The sequence below is a fragment of the Colobus angolensis genome, unplaced genomic scaffold (assembly GCF_000951035.1).
Source record: "Colobus angolensis palliatus isolate OR3802 unplaced genomic scaffold, Cang.pa_1.0 Scaffold7, whole genome shotgun sequence".
NCBI lineage: Eukaryota > Metazoa > Chordata > Mammalia > Primates > Cercopithecidae > Colobus > Colobus angolensis.
The window spans coordinates 24984675-25004615 of record NW_012120709.1 but is presented as its reverse complement, the minus strand read 5'-3'; the positions used below and the strand labels follow the sequence as shown (position 1 = coordinate 25004615).

The 19941-nt window shown below is 49.0% G+C and overlaps 3 protein-coding genes across 9 annotated transcripts in view; all 3 read right to left on the bottom strand.

Annotated features, from left to right (window-relative positions):
* Nucleotides 1-617: 617 nt before the first annotated feature.
* Nucleotides 618-5702, bottom strand: TMEM25 (transmembrane protein 25). Of its 7 annotated transcripts, none has more exons than XM_011926893.1 (9): nucleotides 5182-5322; nucleotides 4558-4654; nucleotides 3970-4281; nucleotides 3224-3514; nucleotides 2880-3011; nucleotides 2541-2571; nucleotides 2299-2399; nucleotides 2073-2162; nucleotides 618-1920 (listed from the first exon to the last, which is right to left on the bottom strand). In XM_011926893.1, exons 2-9 carry the CDS (start codon nucleotides 4625-4627, stop codon nucleotides 1847-1849), a joined length of 1101 nt encoding a protein of 366 aa, XP_011782283.1. In that variant the 5' UTR covers nucleotides 4628-4654; nucleotides 5182-5322; the 3' UTR covers nucleotides 618-1846. The 7 variants fall into 7 exon arrangements, with proteins under 7 accessions (XP_011782283.1, XP_011782285.1, XP_011782284.1 ...); XM_011926892.1 differs by having other exon boundaries at nucleotides 620-925; nucleotides 2073-2159; nucleotides 5182-5240; XM_011926891.1 differs by having other exon boundaries at nucleotides 626-925; nucleotides 5182-5240.
* Nucleotides 5484-11256, bottom strand: TTC36 (tetratricopeptide repeat domain 36). Its single transcript, XM_011927038.1, has 5 exons — nucleotides 11056-11256; nucleotides 8995-9202; nucleotides 7842-8030; nucleotides 7036-7115; nucleotides 5484-5846 (listed from the first exon to the last, which is right to left on the bottom strand). Exons 1-5 carry the CDS (start codon nucleotides 11254-11256, stop codon nucleotides 5511-5513), a joined length of 1014 nt encoding a protein of 337 aa, XP_011782428.1. The 3' UTR covers nucleotides 5484-5510.
* The window catches only part of KMT2A (lysine (K)-specific methyltransferase 2A), a 95412-nt gene continuing 85248 nt past the window's right edge, over nucleotides 9778-19941 (bottom strand). The window contains exons 35-40 of the mRNA XM_011927037.1: nucleotides 18982-19030; nucleotides 16822-17026; nucleotides 16554-16657; nucleotides 15735-15818; nucleotides 15203-15332; nucleotides 9778-14722 (exon numbers count right to left, since the gene is read on the bottom strand). Of these exons, the coding sequence (XP_011782427.1) occupies nucleotides 14447-14722; nucleotides 15203-15332; nucleotides 15735-15818; nucleotides 16554-16657; nucleotides 16822-17026; nucleotides 18982-19030 (848 nt within the window). The 3' untranslated portion in view covers nucleotides 9778-14446. The remainder of the gene's footprint in view (nucleotides 14723-15202; nucleotides 15333-15734; nucleotides 15819-16553; nucleotides 16658-16821; nucleotides 17027-18981; nucleotides 19031-19941) is intronic.

The following is a 19941-nucleotide window of genomic DNA, read 5'->3' as shown; positions in this document are numbered from 1 at the left end:
TACTTTAGCCCAGTCCTGAGGTGGGAAGAAGCAGCTCAGTGATATGGACCAAGTGAGAATGAGATGCTGGTTATAGCCAAGAGCCCCCCACGCAGCACTCCTGAAATAGAGGATGCCAATCCTGCCACTGGGAACAGTGTAATTAAAGAAATATTATTTATTTTTCTGAAGCAAATTTGGTAATGTCAGAGCTGAGTGGTGGATATACAGGTGTTTGCCATATTTTTTTCCACTGTGAGACTGGAAAACTTCATTTAAAAAACATATTAGAAGAAGGCTGGGTGCGCTGGCTCACACCTGTACTCCCAGCACTTTGGGAGGCCAAAGTGGGCAGATCACTGGAGGTCGGGAGTTCAAGACCAGTCTGGCCAACATGGTGAAACCCCATCTCTACTAAAAATATAAAAATTAGCTGGGCATGGTGGTAGGCGCCTATAGTCCCAGCTACTTGGGAGGCTGAGGCAGGAGAATCATTTGAATCTGGAAGGCGGAGGTTGCAGTGAGCCAAGATCGCACCCCTGCACTCCAGCCTGGGCGACTGAGTGAGGCTCCATCTCAAACAAAACAAAATAAAACAGAAATGAAAATATATTAATAGAAGAAATGAAGCAGAGATATGTAAATTAATTCAGTCAAGTTTATTAAACTTACTGTATGCTCAGCACTGTCCTAGGCAGTAACATGAAAAACATTACAAAAGAAGATCTCAACAAGGGAAAAATATATTCTGTACTATATTCATTTCCAATCATTTACATGTCGCCTTTTAAGGCATTCTTAGGTCGTTTTGGGGTATGTGGTCTCCTCCTTTCTCCATGTCCCCCTAAAGCTTCCACACTGTTGAACTATGTGCCTGTGGCACCTTCCTGCTGATGGGGCAACCAGGGGTTGGTCAGGGCTGGGGTCCCATGGTGGAGGAGACATGCTGAGAGGAAAACCATCAATCCCGAGAGCTCAGGACACTCACAGTGAATCACAGAAGGCCAAACGTGGGGAAGCCACAAAGAGGGCTCTGGGCCCCTCACTCACCCCCTCCCCTAGGGGATGTGCTTAAAGTGCTAACACCGCAATACAATGATGCATAGCTACAAGCCGTCCTGGGTGCTACTAGACTCATCGCTTGCCTCTTCCTCCCTGACTTGTGCTAATACTGAGCGGTGGCACAGGCCAATAGAAAAGTCTAGTGCCCAGCGAAGTAGTAGAGAAGGTCCAACATGTAACCTAGAATTCTCTGGAGGAGGTGGGGAAGGAAGGGGCAGAGAAGAGCAGAGAGCTGTGCAGCAAAAAGGACTTGTGCTTCGCCAGTGCCCCTGGGCCAGGGGTTGGTTCCTGTACAAAGGGCAATTTGGTTCTACATAGCTAGCAGGGTCCTCAGTTTTACCTGAGGGAACAAGGATACATAGCATAGGAAGGAGGAAAATCCATGCAGGGCCCTCCCTGTCCCCCACACAGGCATGCCTCCATGCCTACTGTACAAGGTGCTGTGGAGTACTGGGGTGGGCGTACAGCAGGCCATGACACACTTGGATGCTGGATGACATCTGAACACCCTGGCCAAAGAGCTCCCTCTGGAAGGGCCCAGTCATCACATGCAGGGCCCGCCCTGAGTCAGCATGAGGGGCTTAGGTCCAACTGGTAGCCTTGCCAAAGATACCTGTGCCCCTGTGGGTTACAGCCCAGTGAAATGCATCACATGCATGACATAGAGGGCACCCCAGCTAGGAGGGCAAGCAAAAGTGGCAGTGGCATGACCTCTTCACGTTGGTGACACAGCTAGGCAGAGGATGCCTTGGAGGAATGGGAGGGTGCCCAGAGGCCAAGAGAATACTCCTGTCTCGCCCTCGGCTCAGAGCCAGATCTCATCACTGCTCACGCTGGACACTCGATAGATATAGCCCAGCATTGGGAGGCGGATGAAACCTGCAGGATCCAAGAAGCCCGCAGGGACTCAGTAACGCTTGTTCCTTGGAACTTGGGAGAGTCCTCTCTGCCTCCTGGGCAGTTGGAGGCCTTTGGCATAAGCACAGGGCTGGGGGGCAGAGGAAAAGGGTGGCAGGCCCCTTCCCCAGTACCTCGGCTGGTGAGGAGGCCGCCGGGCTCCGGGTCCAGAAGCTCTGGCCGGCTGTTGTTCTGAGCCATCTGCCGGTCTGCTGGTTTCACTGCTGGTGGACAGAGGGCAGTGTTCAGGAACAGGAGTGTGCCTGATGGGGCCTCGCCCCTCCCAAGCACCAAGCTCTCTTTTTCTCAGAAGCACTTCTGGAGATGAAGCAGAGGCAAAGAGCAGGGCCCTATATATACCTCTGGAATCTGGAGTGAGGTCATTGAGCTGAAGGTTGGACGGGAGGGACATGTTCTCTCGTGGCAGGCGCACGTTGTTGAGTTTTAGGTTGTTGGAGTCACTACAGGGAGGATAAAGTTCGGGATGGATATATGTCCCAGCACAGGCACTCATGGCTGCCTCTACCAGAAACCGCAGGCTCCCTCCTGTCCCCATCCTGCATTTCGGTGAGGCTTGTCCACCCAGCCCCAGGAAGAATTACCTTGATATCAGAGATGGGCGCCGGGAGGGGCCTGCGGAGAATGAAACCATGTCCCTAATTCTCAATGTGCCCTCCCACGCTGGGCTCTCCTCCTACCCTTTCAGAGCCAGGACCCTCAGGCAAGGGGTCTCTCAAATGCCCAGGCTTGGCCCTGGGGCCAGAGACTGGGTTCCCAGTGCCTGACCCTGCTACCCGGGATGCATGTCACCCTACCCATGGCCACACCCTGGAAGTGCTCTGCCACCGTCAGAGACGACTGGTTCTGCCCAGCTGCACTTGCTGTCCTGGCTGCTGCTCAGCCTGACCTCATCCCCACTGCCCCCAGTGTCCCTGGCCTACCTTTGGTTTTCTTCTCTTTCCTACAGACCAGGCAGGCCACCAAGGTGCTGAACCCCACGAGGGTGCCCAGGGCAAGCCCAGCAGCCACAACAATGCCCAGCAGTGGTACTTCCACCCGGGTAGCCAGAAGTCCTGGAGGATGTCCTCTGGTTAGGTCCCAAGTGGGCAGTGCCCCAACCCCAACACGCCATAGGTACTACTCTGCCCTCCTTGCCCAGGGTGGCTGGGAATAGTTCATCCACAAGACCAACTCACAGGGAAACAAGTACTCCCATTTCTGTATGGGGATGTGGACCCCTGCACCCACCTGAGGCTTTGCTGGGCCAGTTGCTGGCCATGCTCACCTGGGGCTGGAAGTGAGGCACTGGTGACACCCACATCATTGGTGGCCACCACCGAGAGGTTGTGTGCCAGGCTGCGGAGCTGCAGCTGTACCGTATGGTTGGTGAGCCAGGGGTAGTTCTGCGCATCCAGCACCAGGAAGTCAGAGGTGTTGACAGTCACTGGCCCATCCTGGTCGATCCAGGTGACATTGGCAGGCGGGTTGGCACGCACCAGGGCAAACAGGACAACCAGGAGGCCTCGGCCCTGAGCTTCCTGGTACTTGGCGCCGACTTGGGCAATCTCTGGCTTGACTGGTGCAAAGCAGAGGCCAATATGCTCTTACCACAGCCCCTTATACTTCTGGGCCTTTCTTCCCAAACCCAGATGGGAGCCAGGGGCCTGGGCCTCTCCTCAGAGGGGATGCTGAGGAACAGGATTGCTGGGTCTGCCAGACAGGCAGCATTTCGTAGTGACTATGAGTGTAAATACTAGAGCCAAATGCCCAGATGTGATCCTGGCTCTGCTTCTTACCAGCGGGATCATCACCCTGGGCGGATTGCTTAACCTCTTTTTGCCTCGGTTTTCTTATTTGTAAAATGGTGACAAAAATAGTAATGACCTCATGGGATTATTCAGAGGATAAAATGAGTTCATATTTGCAAAGTGCTTAAGTGTCTGCTAAATGTCCTGCAGACCACCTGCCTGGTGGGTGCTGGGGGTCCCTGGGCAGAGAACCTCTCTCCCTGCCCACCTCAGGGTCACTCACATTGCACATTGAGGATGACAGAGGCGTTGGCTGATCGGCCACTGCTGGGGTCCTGCAGGGAGCAGTTGAGCTCATGCTGGGCCCGTTGGGCAGTGACAGTGAAGGTGCTGGTGCCTCCAGAGAAGGCCTCCCCTCCCACGCTCAGCAGTCTTGAGGTGCTGGCCTCCTGCAGTTGTCCATCCAGATACCAGGCCAATCTGGGGGTGCCAGGCCCCCCTGCCACCCGGCAGGTGAAGGCGTGGCGTTCATTCTCCCGAAGCGCGCGCTCAGCCCAGGTCTGACCATCTATTTGTGGCGCCAACTCCCCCCAACCTGGAACACAGCAGGGGGCCTCTGGGAAGGGGTCAGGCAGGGTTGGTACTGTGCTGTGACCAGGAATTGCCCCAGTGAGAGGAGCACCAGGCCAAGGGAAAGGGCGTCTGAGTCCTCTCACCAGGGACTGGCTGGTTGGACCTAGGTAGGTGGGTGAAGGGAACAGGGACTCCAGGGTTTGGGGCCTGGAGTAGGTACCCAAACAGAAGAGCAGACAGAGGAGTGAGGGGGCTTTGGTCCCAGAAGGACTTGGTCAACGACTGAACAGGGGTGTACCTGAGCTCAGAAGGGCTGGCAGGAGCAGCAGTGTGTGCCGGAGGGTGGCTGGGCCTAGAGGTAGCGCCATGGTGGCCCGGGCCTGGGCCCCAGGCTGCTGAGAGAAGAGGGCGGGCCTCCGTGTCAGCCAGGTGACAGCAGGCAGGTCTAGCAATTGCTCCAGGAATTTACTCTCCAGAAACAAAAAGAACCATGTACGGAGACACAAATGTAGACCAGCCCCCAGTGGCGGAGGCACGGACACGAACGGCAAAGCCCAAAGGTACAGACCCACCCAGCAGACACCTGGACATCCTGCAGGTGCAGAACCGAGCACTGACTCCAGGCTACAATACAAACAGACACACGCCCGCAGATACGCAGAAGCAACCAGCATCCGTGCAACCACACCTTGCACACACGCACTCACACACACTCATACCCGGTCTCCACGCGCCCCTCCCCCAAAGGAATCGCCTTTCTCCCGATCCCATCCTCTCTCCTGCCCTGTTCCCTCTTCCATCCCTCGCCCTACGCCCCCTTTCCTGGTGGTGGCTCCGGTGGATGTGGGCGGAAGAGGAGGGGGTCGGAGGGTGGGGTCGCCGAGTATCCTGCCCCCGCCCCCCCGCCACCGGGGCGGCTCACCTGGCTCCTTCCCCGAGCGCTGCCGGAGCAACTGCTCAGGTCTGATGAGCACCGCAGTCCGCTGCAAGGGCGGGGGCTGCGTCAGGCAGGGCCAATCGATGCCCGGGCCCCACGGGCCCTCTCCCGGCAGGTGGGCGGTCGCGGCTCACCACCCGCCTGGCTGGTCCCTAGCCCGCGCCGAGAGCCCCCCGCACAGAGTGCCCCCGCGTGCCCTTCTCTCCGGGCGCGGGCAGGACGCAGGAGCAGGCGGAGTCGGTTAGGCCCGACGGCTTTATTGGTTCAGGGACCCCTCCAGTCCCCTCGCCCACGGACGCGCGGGCCAGCAGCGCTCAGCGGCTGTCGCGGGGGCGGCGCAGCTGCCCCATCATGTCGGCCAGCATGCGGTTGCACAGCGCGGCGTAGGGGTTGAGCAGCACCAGCTGGCGCCGCGCGAAGGGGCTGCCCAGCCGTGCCGCCCTCTCGAAGTCCCTGCGGGCGTCGTCGTCTCGGCCCTGCAGCCGCGCCAGGAGGCCGCGCTGCACAAAGCTCTGGCGGGCGGTGCGGCCCCGGCCGCCGCTCAGCTCCACTGCGCGTTCCAGGTCCTCCAGGGCGCCTGCGGGACCGACGAGACGGGCGGGGCGGGGGTCAGCGGCCGCCGGGGCGGCCTTGCCGGAGCCCCAGCCCACCTGCTCCCGCGCGGATCACCGTGGTCCTTGCGGCTCCCGGGCGTGGCCATTTACAACCCGCCTCGCACCTGCTAGAGGTACGGATCGTTATCCCCATTACACGAGACGAAGACTGTGGGAGAGTTGAGAGGACTTGCCCAGGGCTGTACAGCCAAGCCACTTAGTGGCAGAGCTGGGACTGAAGTCCAGGTCTCGCCTTGTTCCTATTATTTTCCACCGCTAATATAATGAAAACATGAACGTTGCAGGATTCTGAATGGTCACTATGTTTATGAGTCTGGCCCATTGCCCGGGCAAGTAGCAGCCAATTTATTCCACACCTGTTATTAAGCATCCACTATGTGCCAGGTGACTGACTGTGAATGTCAGGGTTCAAAAAAATAATATTACCTGCATAATCATTTCTTACAAGTGCAATCAAGACAGTCTGTCATTGTTTTCCTTTTGAGGGCCCTTTTCTGTTTTCCATTGCTTGCTTTAGAACACATTCTCTCTCCCCTATATCCTGGACTGATTGCCTTTCGTTATTCTTTGGTTATCTCCATGTATCTAATTTCCTTGGTCCTGGAGCCAGAGCTGGCCTGCATCGTTTTTAGTTTTATTATTCTCATAAAAGACTTGGGTTGGGCCTCAGAACCCTGAACTCAGAACCTCAGGCAGCCAGCCACCTTCTTAAGTCCATCAGGTTGGCTTCTTTCGGGCTCTGCTTCAATTCACTCATGTTCTCTAGTCTCCTAAAGAGCCTGAGCCTCCGGAGAAGCGCTCAGATTGCAGTACTCCTTGGTTTCCCTCAGAGGAGCTGGTCTGGAGGAATCTCTAGTTGGAAGCACCTCTGCATCTCTCTGGGGTTTTCGTCTGCAGGCTGTCTCCAGCGATCGGGGGCAGATAAGCCTGGAAAGGGGCTCTTGGGAGGTTCCCATTGTTCTTGGAGTGGGCTCAAAACTCCCTAGCCTGGCATTGCTGGTTCTGGGAGCACCTGTGTCACCACTGCTCCTAACAGTCAAGTAGTACTAGGTTTCCGTGGCTTACACCTTCACATTAGCCTCATCTTTGGTCCCCAGTGTCGTCCCATTGTCTCCACTTAATTAGAATAACCTGAATGCAGCAGGAGTTTGATCCAGTCACTCTCCTGTTAAAATCCTTGAGTGATCCCCCATGTTTTCAAGACAGTGCAGTCTCAGCCTAATACTCCCAAGCTGTTCAGCAGGCCCTTGCCCACGGCTCCAGGCTCAGCTCTCCATCCCTCCTCCACTCCCTGCTCCACCCAGCCTGAAGACCTGAAGCTCTCTGTACTTGTGCCTGCTTTTTGGACCTCTACAGACTGTACCTTCTCCACTCACCAACTAACTCCTACTCATGCTTTAAAACTCACCCTTCAGGAACAGGTCCCACGCTGACCCCTCTCAAACTTGTTTTGCTGGTCTCAGAATTATGTGTCTGTTCTGCCCCCTGGAGTGGGAGCATTCTGAGGAGCAGTATCATGTGGGGATTAAGAGCACACACTCTGGAGCGCTACCACCTGGTTCACATCTCAGCTCTGCTGCTACCTGACTGTATGATAGTGGGCAAGTTACTTAGCCTCTCCATGCTTCAGTTTCTTCATCTATAAACTGGGGATGACAATGGTACCTACTTTTTAGGGTTGTTGTGAGGACTGATTTACTAGTTTATATGTAAAGTGATTAATGCCTGGTACATAGTGACTGCTGTATAAATGTTGGCGATCCATATACCCTTTATCTCAGTGTCCTCAGCACCAGCCTACTGCCACATAGTAGGCTCTCATTAACTGTTCCTTAATGGAATGCAGTCTCTTCTGAATTTCACATTAGCCCCATGATATTAGCAGGGCCCCTGATACATCTCCTACCTTATAGGTAAGAAGAGAGGCTCCAGAGGGGTTTAGCAAGGCCACCCCAGCCCCACAGCCACTCATTTCTGGTCTGTGCCCTCCCGTGGGCCCTTTTGCAGAGGATACAGGGCAGCTCCCCTTACCTGCCACGTCTCCCTGGAGTCGCCGAGCCTGGGCACGGTTGTTGTAGGCTGAAGCCCTCTCAGGCAGCAGGCAGATGGCTTGGCCAAACTTCTCCAGGGCTGTGCTGAGGTCCCCAGCCTCTGCTGCCATCACCCCCTGCAGCTCCAGGGCCTTGGACTGTTCCAGCTGTGCTTGAGGGAAAACTTCATCTGGGCCAGGGAAGGAGCCAGGAGGGGCCAGGTGTGCAGTTGATAGCAAGAAGAAAGAGCCACCTCAGGCTTTGGAATTCTGAGATCTGAGACAGAGCTGACTGGGAATGGGTCACAGCAGGGGTCAGCTGCAGTGTTTGAGGTAGGGGGAGATGAGGTCACTAAAGCTGGGAGCTAGCATTGCCTGAGTTCCAAGGGACCTGGAAAGGGGCTTTGGTTGGTTCCCCATTGCCAAGAGAATGAAGCCCAAACTCCTCAATCTGTTAAAGCACTTGCTCCACGTCACACAGGCCATACATTGCAGAGCTTGGATTTGAACCCAGGTCATTCTGGCTCCTGTCTGCATTTTACTCTACTACACTGCCTCTTACGCAAAGGCCACCATGACATTCCCAGATCATGAACATCACTTCTTATGTATCCCTCAGTGTTTCGGCCTGAGTCAGTAAGGTGTAGGCTTTAATTCTCAGAAACAAAGGATATCAAAAACTTCTTCATTAGGGATTAATGGAAAAGCCAGTGAACACACTCACTGCAGAAGAGTTAGCTTGGAGCTTGGCTTGGAACGGATACTAGTTGTGCTTGCTATATTGGAACCACTCAACTGAGCAACCATGCCCTGCCTTATTTCAGTCTTCCGTTCTGGTGGTAGTATTCTCTGTTATGACAAAAATATGAGAGTTTAACATCACCTGGCAATTAAGTTTGGATCATACAATCAATTAAGTGGTAAGTTCAGAGGCCTAAGAGCTGATGGATTCAGAGACAAACCCCAGCTTATTCCTCTTGGCAGGACGTCTCTTACCAAACCCCCATCAGTGCACTAAGGAGCAGCCAACCTCTCTGATTCCAATCTCAATCAGAATCTTGGAACAAGGGGCCTTATAAGACCACTACCTCTGCCACCTCGGGAGGCCAGCAGGCCAGCCTATATGCAGAGCTATACTTCAGATCAAATGCCCACCTTCTTTTTGTTCTTCCTTTTCTGCTTCCTCTCCAAGGTCCAGTCCAACAATGTCTCCAAATGGGGTGTCAGGGTTGAAGATGGCCTGCAGCACTGCCCGATCATTTGGAGTCCCCATGGTGCCCAACTCCAAAATCCCAAAAGGTGACTCCGGATGAGAGAAGAGGGAGGGACGTGGTGAGGGTGGAGCCTCCAGCAGGAAGTTGATCTGAAAGGATGAGGACCACCCCTTCATGAGGAGTGTCTCCCTGTCCTTGGCCGTTAGCATTTGCTCAACCTGTGGCCTGGAGGGTTGACCCTGGCTTGGCAGACTATTTGGTTACTTCTCAACTGCCTCTGCCCCTAGGAGAAACAGTAAACAAATCCAGCTTCAGCCTTAAGGTGGAGTGCAGCTCAGAGAAGGTGTTCTCCAGCTTCTCCCTGAAATGCTTTGTTTATTATATTCACAGTTGAGGAGAAAATAGATAAAAATCACTACTTGACCTCCTTGGATAAAACAGGGGAGCTATGTAGAAGGTAAAGGCCCTGTTCCTTTGTGCTCTTGACCCTGCCTCATATCCACAATTAATTAGGTCCTGAACATACATCACTGATGAATAAAGGAAGAAAATACCGTCGAGAGCCAGTGTGGAGCGGACCTGAAGGTGGGCGACAGGGAATGATTTAGTGATGCCACCTTAAAGTCAAGGACTGTGGAAGGTACTTTGTGACTAGGTCACAGGCCATGCCCCTCCCCCTTTTCTCCACCCTCTCCAACCAAAGCCAAAAGGAAGCTTAACCATGTGCAGCAATAAACTTGACATGTTTATTAATTAAACTATCACTTAAATAAAAAAAAGTGCATAGAAAATAAACATGTTTAAAAACTCCTTTTTTTTACAACTATGTACACTTTTTACTTTTACATTCAGTCTTTCGTAGAGAGCTTTCAGCATTATTATTTTTTGAACTATTAAAGTATTTTCCTTCATCCCTGTCACAGGGAGTTAACACTGATGGACTTTAGACACATTTTCTTTTTTTTTTTTTTTTTCTCTTTTTCTCTAACCAGAAGCTTGGAAGAACACAAGGAAAAAAAAAAACAGATCTGTTATACATGATAAAGTTGTCAAAAAATGTCTTATTTCTAGAAAAGAAGCTTGTCATCTGTTGAGCTCTTGAAACAATTATTCAACTACCTGTATTTACTAAAGAGACTGTTAAAAGTTCAATAAAAGAAACACCACAATTCTATTTTCTTGGTTGAAAGACAGAACTAGAGTACCTCGGAACAAGATACCAGGAAAGCACAGAACACAATTTTCCCCTAAATGCAGGTGGTAACCCCAACATTCATAACCAAAAATAGAGAAACAAGGAGGACAGGTACTGACTGGCAACATTGATGGGCAGAAAAAAATCCAGGTGACACCATGTCTGCATTTTTCTCTGATCCGAGGAATGGACTATTCTACCATTCCTTTATGGTTAGAGGTTCCCCCCATTTCGGGAATCAGAGGAAAGTGAGCCTGACATCTTCCTGCCGCTACTAGCAACTGTAACACAATCCTTATCTATAGTGTTAAGAGAATTAAAAGCCATGGACTGAACTAGGCTTTGTTACATGGTGCATTACTATATTAGTTCCTATATATATCATATTTATATTTATTTGAAAACCAAAACAAACAAAAAGTTGCAAGTTTCCAGAGTGTGTGACTTGACTAGCATTCATGATTCGGCACAGAACCATCTGCTCAATAACCTTGTATTGCTTTAAAATGAAGGAAATGAAACATAAAATTACACCCAGCCCTTTGCAATGACCCGCTTTTCCTTAAAAACAAAAACAACTTGATTTCTATTTAAAAAAAAAATCCCAAACCAAACTTAAAAGTTAACATCTGACAAGGTTTTGACCTTTAGTATTTTCAGATATTTGATTGAACGTCAGTCCTTTAGAAAGATACATTCATTAGAAGATTTTTTTTTATTTTTGTGTATGTGTTGTATTTTTTTTTCCTTTTTTTTTTTTTTTTTTTTTTTTTTTTTTCTTAATCAAGGGAGCTACATGGTGCTCACTGCATTGGCCGGGCGTTTGACAGAGGCGAGCAGGGCGGCGGGCTGGGTCCCGGCAAAGGAGTCTGGTTGAAAATGTATAGCTGCCAGGGCTTCCCCCTTAATTCGTATTATTGGTCTAAAAACAGAGGGGCTGTGCGAGAGGTGGTGGGTGGCCAAGGAGGGAGCCAAGAGACCAAGTTCCGGCCAAAGGGTCAGCGCCATGCAGCTATTCTGGTCACACAGTTGTCACTGGCCACCAGGAAATGCAGCCACAACAGGTTCTAGCAGCAAAGCTATAAGTGAGCTGGCTCTCACTGAGAACTGACCAGGTTCGCAGCTGTTACTCCTTAGGGATTTGGGATGCCCCTTGGGGGATTCTTGGGAATGACCCACCACAGTTCCTCAATCTGCACTTTTGTGCGGAGATTCCCTTGGTCACTTTTGAAATGAACTCAGATGTGTTTTGGAGATAGCTATGCCATTTTTGCCTTCTTTCCCTCTTGCAGGGAAACCTTCGCTTATCCCCCAAGTTGCTGGCAGGTGTGCTGAAAATTTGGCAATGGACTCAAGGCTGAGTTAGAAGAGGAATTTCTCATTTTTGTGGTTGACAATTAGGGGGTGGAAAGGCAAGGCAAACCATCTGCAGCTGGCAGGAGAAGGAAGCTGTGGGTTCCTCCCCTGTCCTCAGGGTTTAGGGTTGGTAGAAAGAGAGTGAGGAGGGGGCTCACAGTACAGCATGGCCTAGCAGGGCATTAACTAGGTCTATTTAGCTGAGTTCCCCCCACCCCCTGACTGGCCTTTGGGTCTTTCTCAAGGTGAATTCAGGACCCATCAGTGCATTAATCATTTCAGTAACAAATGCAGCTTAAGTTTTTTTTCTTTAAAAAAAATAGGAATACAAGGATTTACAAAAAAACCTCACACAGTGCAATAATAAAGGAAAGCAGACACTAGTGGAACCCCTAGGGCCACTGCATCTTGTTCATGGGCGAAAGGAGGAAGGGAGGTGAGGTCTGGGTAGAGTGCTTTCCCCAGTCCCCTGCTGGCACTTCTCCGTGATGACAAGGAAGTCTCTGCCATCCTGGCCACAGTGCTGGGCTCCCTGCATGACAGTGAAAACAGTGACAATGTTCCAGCAAAGCCACCAGACAAAGTTCTTAAGGTCACGGGAGAGAAGGGAGCCCAGGATGGAAGGCACAGCAGAGCCATGAGTCCTGGGGCAGAGAGTGCTGGGCTGAGTCGTATTGCTTTGCTAGACTTCCATAGGAATGGGCTTCTTGCGGCGAGAAAAGGGTGCCCCACCCTCTACTTGGACTACACTACTCTGAAACCTTGTGGCAGAGGCAGAGAAAAATCTGCTTTATCGTGAGTGGTCAGACTGTGCTTCAGTTTCAACGGGCTGCCCCAAAAGAGGGCACAAGGTGATCAATGGGTTCTCTGCAGATACGAGGCCTTGGTGGGCAGGGGGAAAGGGAAAAGTGGCCTGTGAGGCAGATGGCGATGGAAAATGTCAAGTTGCCATTCGACTTGTTGTTTGCTAACTCTGAAGTAAGAAAGATGAGGGAAATGTAAAAGACTGCCGTCTCTCACCACTCTGGAAGTTGCGCCGGAAAGGAGAGAGGCGGGAAAGAAGAAGAGAAACTGTTGTATCAAGATATTACTGTAGCCTTTTGAGGAGCTTCAATAGGGGAAGGAGGGGAGTGGCCCAAGGGAGTTGGGTGACCTTCCTTCTCCATTTATTGTTGAAGAGCAAACCCAGGAAACATTTATGTCAACAGGGCACAAACAAGCTACACATTCAACAACAAAAAGTACACCTTCCGGGGGAAGTTGGGCAGGAAAAACCAGACTTTGTGTGTACAGCTGAATATTTTCTCTAACTTCATCCTATGAAAATAAAAAATTATTAAAAACCGATCTTCTTTTAAATTAGGATAATACCGCGGTTTAAAAAATAGCCTTGTCATAAGTGCTTCTCCCTATGAAGTGCTTCTCATAGAAAAATATACAAAATATATTTACATTTATAAAACCTTAAATAGTCAACTGTAAACAGAACAGTAAAATCCAATGACTTAATTTAACAGGTTCAGGACACTGTCTTGGGGAAAGGAAGAGAAGAAACATTTGATGCTGTTTTGACCACATCCTAAGGAGTAATCAGGGCAGTAGTGTCATTGAATTTACTTTAGCCATGGGTTGCACGCAGGTGGCAGAGTTCCCTCAACACAAGGTGGTCTAGTCCCCAAGTTGTGGGCCTTGAAATCTGATTAGTGTTCTGCCTTCAACTGGACACTGACCATTTAAAAATTAAGTCTTCCTATGTCTTAACAAGGGGAAAATAAAGTAACCATGTCTTAGGAATGGGACCCAGGGGTCATCCTGGCTGTGATACTCTGGTTGTCGCATGATTTAAATCCTATTTAAATCATCTTTTTCATCTCCTAAAAAATCATGCTACTTATGTTTCTTTAAAACTCTCCGTGGAGCTTTATGAAAACTTTTCCAAATTCTGTCTGGTTATGACCAATGGCTCCTGTCCACTTCCCCACCTGGAGTGCTTACAGGCTCAGGGAACTTTTTGCAGGCACATCCTATGCCCAGCAGGGAGTGTCCTTGAGCAGGCAGTCAGTCTCCCCTACAACCCAGAAAGAAGCATGGGAAAGCAGTGGGATGAAGACAGGGGAAAGGAAGAAAAGGGAGTGAAGAGAGGGAATGGGAGAGGGAAGCCGCTCCTACTGTCAAGAAAGGTAATTGGCTGAGATAAGGCTCCTGGGGACAACACTCCCACTCAAAGCCTACAGGCTCAATGTTTGGTAATTAATTGGCACAACCCCATGACAGCCTTTTGACACCAGAGGTGCTAGGAATCCTGTCTCCCAACCAGAAGTGAACTCTCAAGTGGGAGGATAGTAGGGAAAACCACCAGACCTCTGTTTGTTCGACAGACGCCGTAGGTGGGGCCTGGCTGGCAAACTGTCAGGAATCCAACCAACCCTCCATTTGGGGCCTTGCCTGACCCACTCACTTACAGTGCTTGGGAAAGGGCCAACTTGAGGATGGCAACTTATTTCTGTGGAGATATTCAGGCCCAATCTCCCAACATAACCAACCCTCTATAACAGGATCCTTCCAGGCAAGTCTGCTAGGGACCCCATTCCCACTTTCTAACGGTAAACAATTGGAGGGGCCCCAGGAGAAAGCCGATCATGGATCTTTCTTCGAGACCTCAACTCTCTCTCCGGGACTATGATCACATGTGAGTATAGGACATAAGAGAGCTCAGCCATCACAGAGGCCCCTCAGCTGTGCCCACTCAATCCGGGAGCTCCCAGCTGCTGCAAAAGGCCTTCCGCGTTGCTTTGGATGGCCCCACGTCCTTGCACTCCAACACTGGGGGAGAAGAGCAGCTTCAGTTTAGGAACTTCCGGCATTTCTTGGCGCCACAGTTGCAGGGCAGCTTGTTGCTGGCATCCTCAATGGGGAACTTATAGTCATAAGTGAGTTCCTCTCCTCGGTAGATCTTACGCATGGCAAAGATGACGATGTGCTTCTGCCCATCAATATTGATGACCCGAGAATAGCAGTTGGGCTCACACGAGTGATTGATGAAGCGTGCAGCATTTCCATGCATGGTGGCATCCACTACCTCTGAGTCATCAATTCGGAACATATAGCAACCAATGCCCTGTACGTGCAGGAGAAAGGAGAAGAACTTGTCATTTCTTATAAACTCAGGTTTAAGAACATTTCCCAGTCTTCTCTTGATATTACCTATAGCTGCTGATAAAGTTTCTTCTAGTAAAATTCCCAGATTTCTCCCAGTACCTATCTTTCAAGATGCTTCCATGAGGAGTTCCTAGATTACAGGCCACTAGTCTAGAGGTTTCTAATGTCTCTGCAGGAAACAGAAACCTAAAACTTGAATAGCTATTTGCTTCTGATACCAGAAGCCATTCAGATAGATCTCTAAGAGTAACTTTCTATGCTAATCCTCAGAGTGGATTCTGTATTTTTACTGGGCCCCTCACGAACTTCAGTTTTTTGTTTTTTTAATTAGCGTCTTTGAATTGATAGCATACACTATTTCTTTTGGGATCCAGGGATCATACTGGTCCCTTTCTACAGCAAAACAAAAGAACTGGGTGAGTGCAAGTGGGAGACTTACCTTGCTGTCGTAATACTTTTCCCGCTTGTCAGTCTGGATGGAGCGGATGACGTTGCCGGCATACTCAATTACCATCTCACCTGCATCAATGTTTCTCTTACAGAAAAGACCCCGGCCATGGATGGGAGACCTAGGACAAAGATGGAGAAGAGGTCAGACATACATTTTGCAAGTAAGGTTAAGTGCATGAATACATGAATAAGTTCTCCTGGTCTGTTACTTCCTCAGGAGGGACATATACTTGAGAAAATAAAAATGTGGACCCTTTATTTGTGTATATTGTTCTAACAAATGGCCAAAGATAAAAGGTATTTCTATTCTGCAACCCACTGGAAGCAGCAATGTTTTAATGCTTATTATGTTAAAGTCCTTGTTCAACACAAGCAGGTGCAGGATCCCAGGATATGAGGGTCAATAAACAGTATCTGTAAAATCCTCACTTACTGAGGAAGGTCACTTCAGCATTTGGTCTACTTTGATTTTGAAAAACTGCATTCGTTTTCTATAGTTCCTTCTAGAATTTTAGCCATACCTGTAGACACCAACTGCCTCCTTAGAAGTCTTTTTTAAGTGCCGGAAACGCATGGGCATTGGCAGATCCATGCTAGTTGCCCTCCTAAGAGATAAGACATACTATTAATGAATTTTCTTCAGGAAATAATTATGTTTTGAGTCTTGAACTGAAGGTTCCTAGAGAAAATTAGTACACTCTTTGTTCAATGCCAAACTGAATAAGTGCCTTATAAAATGAAACCCATTTTTTTTGAGATGGGAGTTTTGCTCTGTCACCAAGACTGGAGTCCAGTGGCGCGACCTCAGCTCACTGTAACCTCCGCCTCCTGGGTTCAAGCAATTCTCTTGCCTCAGCCTGCTGAGTAGCTGGGACTACAGGCACCCCACCATGCCGGGCTAATTTTTGTATTTTCAGTAGAGACGGGGGTTTCACTATGTTGGTCGGGCTGGTCTTGAACTCCTAACCTTGTGCTCTGTCTGCCTCAGCCTTCCAAAGTGCTGGAATTACAGGCATGAGCCACCACGTCTGGCCAATGGGCCCCATTTTTAGTATATATAGTACTTTCTGACCATGACGACTATGGTAGTACAACCAAAGCTGACAGAGTATACTGTCATTAAAGAAAATATGCATCTTACAGTTCTTTGAATTTCTCCTCTGTACCTTATGTTCCTCACTCCTTACCAGGCACCTACTGCTACTTCAACACAAATGGATTTCAGTCTTCTTAAATCTTATCCAGGAAATTCTGAGGCAAACACATTCCTACATAGTGCCCTGACCAGCTGGAGGACAGGGAAAGCAGTTTCTAATGACTGCTCCCCACTCAAGACTTACCGAGCTGACTTCAGCTGTACCTCCTCCTCTTCTTCATCATTGGGGTTGTATTCAGGAGGCTGACGATGTTTGGAAGCCAGGAAGTTAAACATGTCAAATGCTGACTTCCTGGGGCCAAAAGATGAAAAAGTATTTAGAGAAATGCTTTAATAAAGCAGTAAAGGACGATGGCATTAACACTGGAAATCTCAAAGGGTATGTGGGAAGACGACTGTGTCATGAGATAAGAAAATGGAGATCCAAAACTGCTGACAGAAAAGAAGGGAACTTGCCTGAGGTGGACTTCAGCCCTGGCTGAGCCATGAGGGTTCAAGGGGGGTTCATTGGCCTCCTCTGGCTTGTGGAAACGGAATTTGTAATTTCGACAGTGCTTGGCACCAGACAGCTGCTCAATGAGAAACACAACTGCATCATGGAGAATCCCCAGCATCCTCAAACCGTTAACACCTAGAAGAATCAGAAGCACTAGGGCAGTGAGGAGTGCAGCCAACAGGAAACAGCACAGTGCTACAGGAATGCCTGTGCTACAGTCGCTCTGCCAGAGGCTACTCCACGGTGAATTATAGGACATATGACCTCGAAATTAGCATCAGATAGCCATTAAAATGATGCTGATACAGATCTATTAATATGGAAAATGTTCATGATAGACGGTTAAGTAAAAAAGCATGTCACCAAACTACGGACTATTTTGTATGTGCTGTATTACACAGAAATGCTATATGCTAATGCTATATACATGTGTTATTTCATTTAATGCTCATAATGACCACACAAGGCAGGAATTACTAGCTTCATTTTCAGGTGAGCAAACAGGCTTAAAGAATTGATGTAATGCTGGGTGCGGTGGCTCATGCCTGTAATCCCAGCACTTTGGGAGTCCGAGACGGGCAGATCATGAGGTCAGCAGATCGAGACCATCCCCATCCTGGCTAACACGGTGAAACCCCGTCTCTACTAAAAATACAAAAAATTAGCTGGGCGTGGTGGTGGACGCCTGTAGTCCCAGCTACTCGGGAGGCTGAGGCAGGAGAATGGCATGAATCCGGGAGGTGGAGCTTGCAGTGAGCCAAGATCACGCCACTGTGCTCCAGCCTGGGCGACAAAGCAAGACTCTGTCTCAAAAAAAAAAAAGGATGTAACACTCCCACGGCCACATGATTTGACAAGATATGAACTCTAGACTGCATAACTATAAATATAATCCATCTAGGAATGGATTACCTAGGTTCTATAAGCTTATATTCCCCCAGATACCTCACTAAAGTTTAATTTTCTTTCTTTTTTTTTTTTTTTGAGACGGACTTTAACTCTGTCACCCAGGCTGGAGTGCAGTGGTCTGATCTTGGCTCACTACAACCTCCAACTCCTGAGTTCAAGCAATTCTTCTGCCTCAGCCTCCCAAGTAGCTTTGACTACAGGGGCACGCCACCTTGCCCAGCTAAGTTTTTTGTATTTTTAGTAGAGACAGGGTTTCACCATATTGGGCAGGCTGGTCTTAAACTCTTGACCTCAGGAGATCCACCTGCCTCGGCTTCGCAAAGTGCTGGGATTACAGGTGTAAGCCACAGCACCCAGCCAGCCTCACTAAAGTTGAAAAGCAATGTTAATACAGCCCTAACACAGAACTCTCTTGTGTTTTTATGATGAATGTGTGGAGTAATACACTCAGTAGCTGCTTTGTTCTACTCACTGTCTCATGCTGTTAATGAGTATTTTAAATTTATTTTTATTTTATGAAAACAACATTTATATAAGTTTGCTGGCATCGATGGTGCAAGGCTTTCATTTTAAAATTATTTGGCTTTTTCCATTAAAGGGACAGGGCACAGTTACAATTGCTACCCTTCTTTTTGACACTAGCAAATAGCTAATGTTCTTTATATTTTTATTAAGTAAACAATATTATTTCATTTATAAATATTGCTTTTGGTATTATTAATAGATACAGAAACAGTAATGGTGTCTGTTGTGGATCAGGTATCCATTTCATAAGTGTAACTATATTAGGACTGCAACTGCACATATGCAATTCCAGCAGACATACAGTTTGTGTTATGAAGCATATTTAGAGATGTAACCTTGGTGTAATGTCCTGGCGCAGAGGAAACGGCAGATGAAAAAGCAGGTGATCATGCCACTGCACTCCAGCTTGGGCAACAGAGTGAGACCTCATCTCAAAAACAAACAAAAAGAACAATTGTCTCTAGATAAGCAATTTTCTTTTTCTAAGAGACAGGTTTCGCTTTGTTGCCCAGGTTGGAGTGCAGTGGCATGATTGTAGCTCACTGTAACTTTGAATTTCTGGGCCCAAGCTGCTCCTGCCTCAGCCTCCTGGGTAGCTGAGACTACAGGCATATGCCACTGTGTTTGGCTAATTTTTAAATTTCTTGTGGAGACAGGGTCCTACTGTGTTGCCCAGACTGATCTTGAACTCCTGGCCTCAAGTGATCCTCCTGCCTTGGCCTCCCAACTTGCTAGGATTACAGGTGTGAGCCACTGCACTAGCCCCAGATAAGTGACATTCTTATGATCACAACTGTTGGTCCCCTAAGACTTTGGCTTAAGTATATAACACAACTGTACAAGGTAAGAACTTAAGCCATATAAGGCAACGGCAAACTCTTTATCCTTTTTTCTCTTGAGATGGAGTCTCGCTCTGTGGCCCAGGCTGAAGTGCAGTGGCGTGATCTTGGCTCATTGCAACCTCTGCCTCCTGGGTTCACACCAATCTCCTGCCTCAGCCTCCCAGGTAGCTGGGATTACAGGTGCTCGCCACCACGCTCGGCTAATTTTTTGTATGTTTTAGTAGCGATGGGGTTTCACCGTGTTAGCCAGGATGGTCTCGACCTCCTGACCTCGTGATCTGCCCGCCTCGGCCTCCCAAACTGCTGGGATTGCAGGCATGAGCCACCGCACCTGGTGGGCAAACTCTTTTTTCTACAGACCACTAATTTTCCTTAATAATTTTTTCCTGGAAGTTCTAGACTGCTGTGAATTCTTAGGTTAAACAAAAAGACATTGAAAAACATACTACCTATTCAAGTATATTTTCACATAAAGTTCCTTTTAATATGTAGGCTGAATGTTCAACTCTCATTCACCAGAGGGATTACAATGAGATTAATATTGTGTTGATAATGGGAAAACAAAGATGCATTATGCGTGGGCCCCTGTCTATTCTTAAGGAGCTCACAGCAGAGGAAGGCAGAGATGTATACAAAACATATAATGTGCAGGTGTCCAAATTAAGGTATAATATACAGTACTATGGGAACTCTTAAGAAGGAACAATCTGGCCGGGCGCGGTGGCTCAAGCCTGTAATCCCAGCACTTTGGGAGGCCGAGACGGGCGGATCACGAGGTCAGGAGATTGAGACCATCCTGG

Excerpts from the sequence above, each read along its gene's own strand:
- TMEM25 (XM_011926890.1), bottom strand. The coding sequence starts at position 4,933 with ATGCTGGTTGCTTCTGCGTATCTGCGGGCGTGTGTCTGTTTGTATTGT. Across the intron at positions 4,282-4,557 it reads GCCAGCCCTTCTGAGCTCAG|GTTGGGGGGAGTTGGCGCCA; the intron begins GTACACCCCTGT and ends GCTGTGTTCCAG. Across the intron at positions 2,572-3,223 it reads TGCCTCACTTCCAGCCCCAG|GCCCCTCCCGGCGCCCATCT; the intron begins GTGAGCATGGCC and ends CATTCTCCGCAG.
- TTC36 (XM_011927038.1), bottom strand. The coding sequence starts at position 11,256 with ATGGCGCTGACCCTTTGGCCGGAACTTGGTCTCTTGGCTCCCTCCTTG. Across the intron at positions 9,203-11,055 it reads TCAAACGCCCGGCCAATGCA|ATCAACTTCCTGCTGGAGGC; the intron begins GTGAGCACCATG and ends TCATCCTTTCAG. Across the intron at positions 7,116-7,841 it reads ACTCCAGGGAGACGTGGCAG|GCTGGGTGGAGCAGGGAGTG; the intron begins GTAAGGGGAGCT and ends TCAGGTCTTCAG.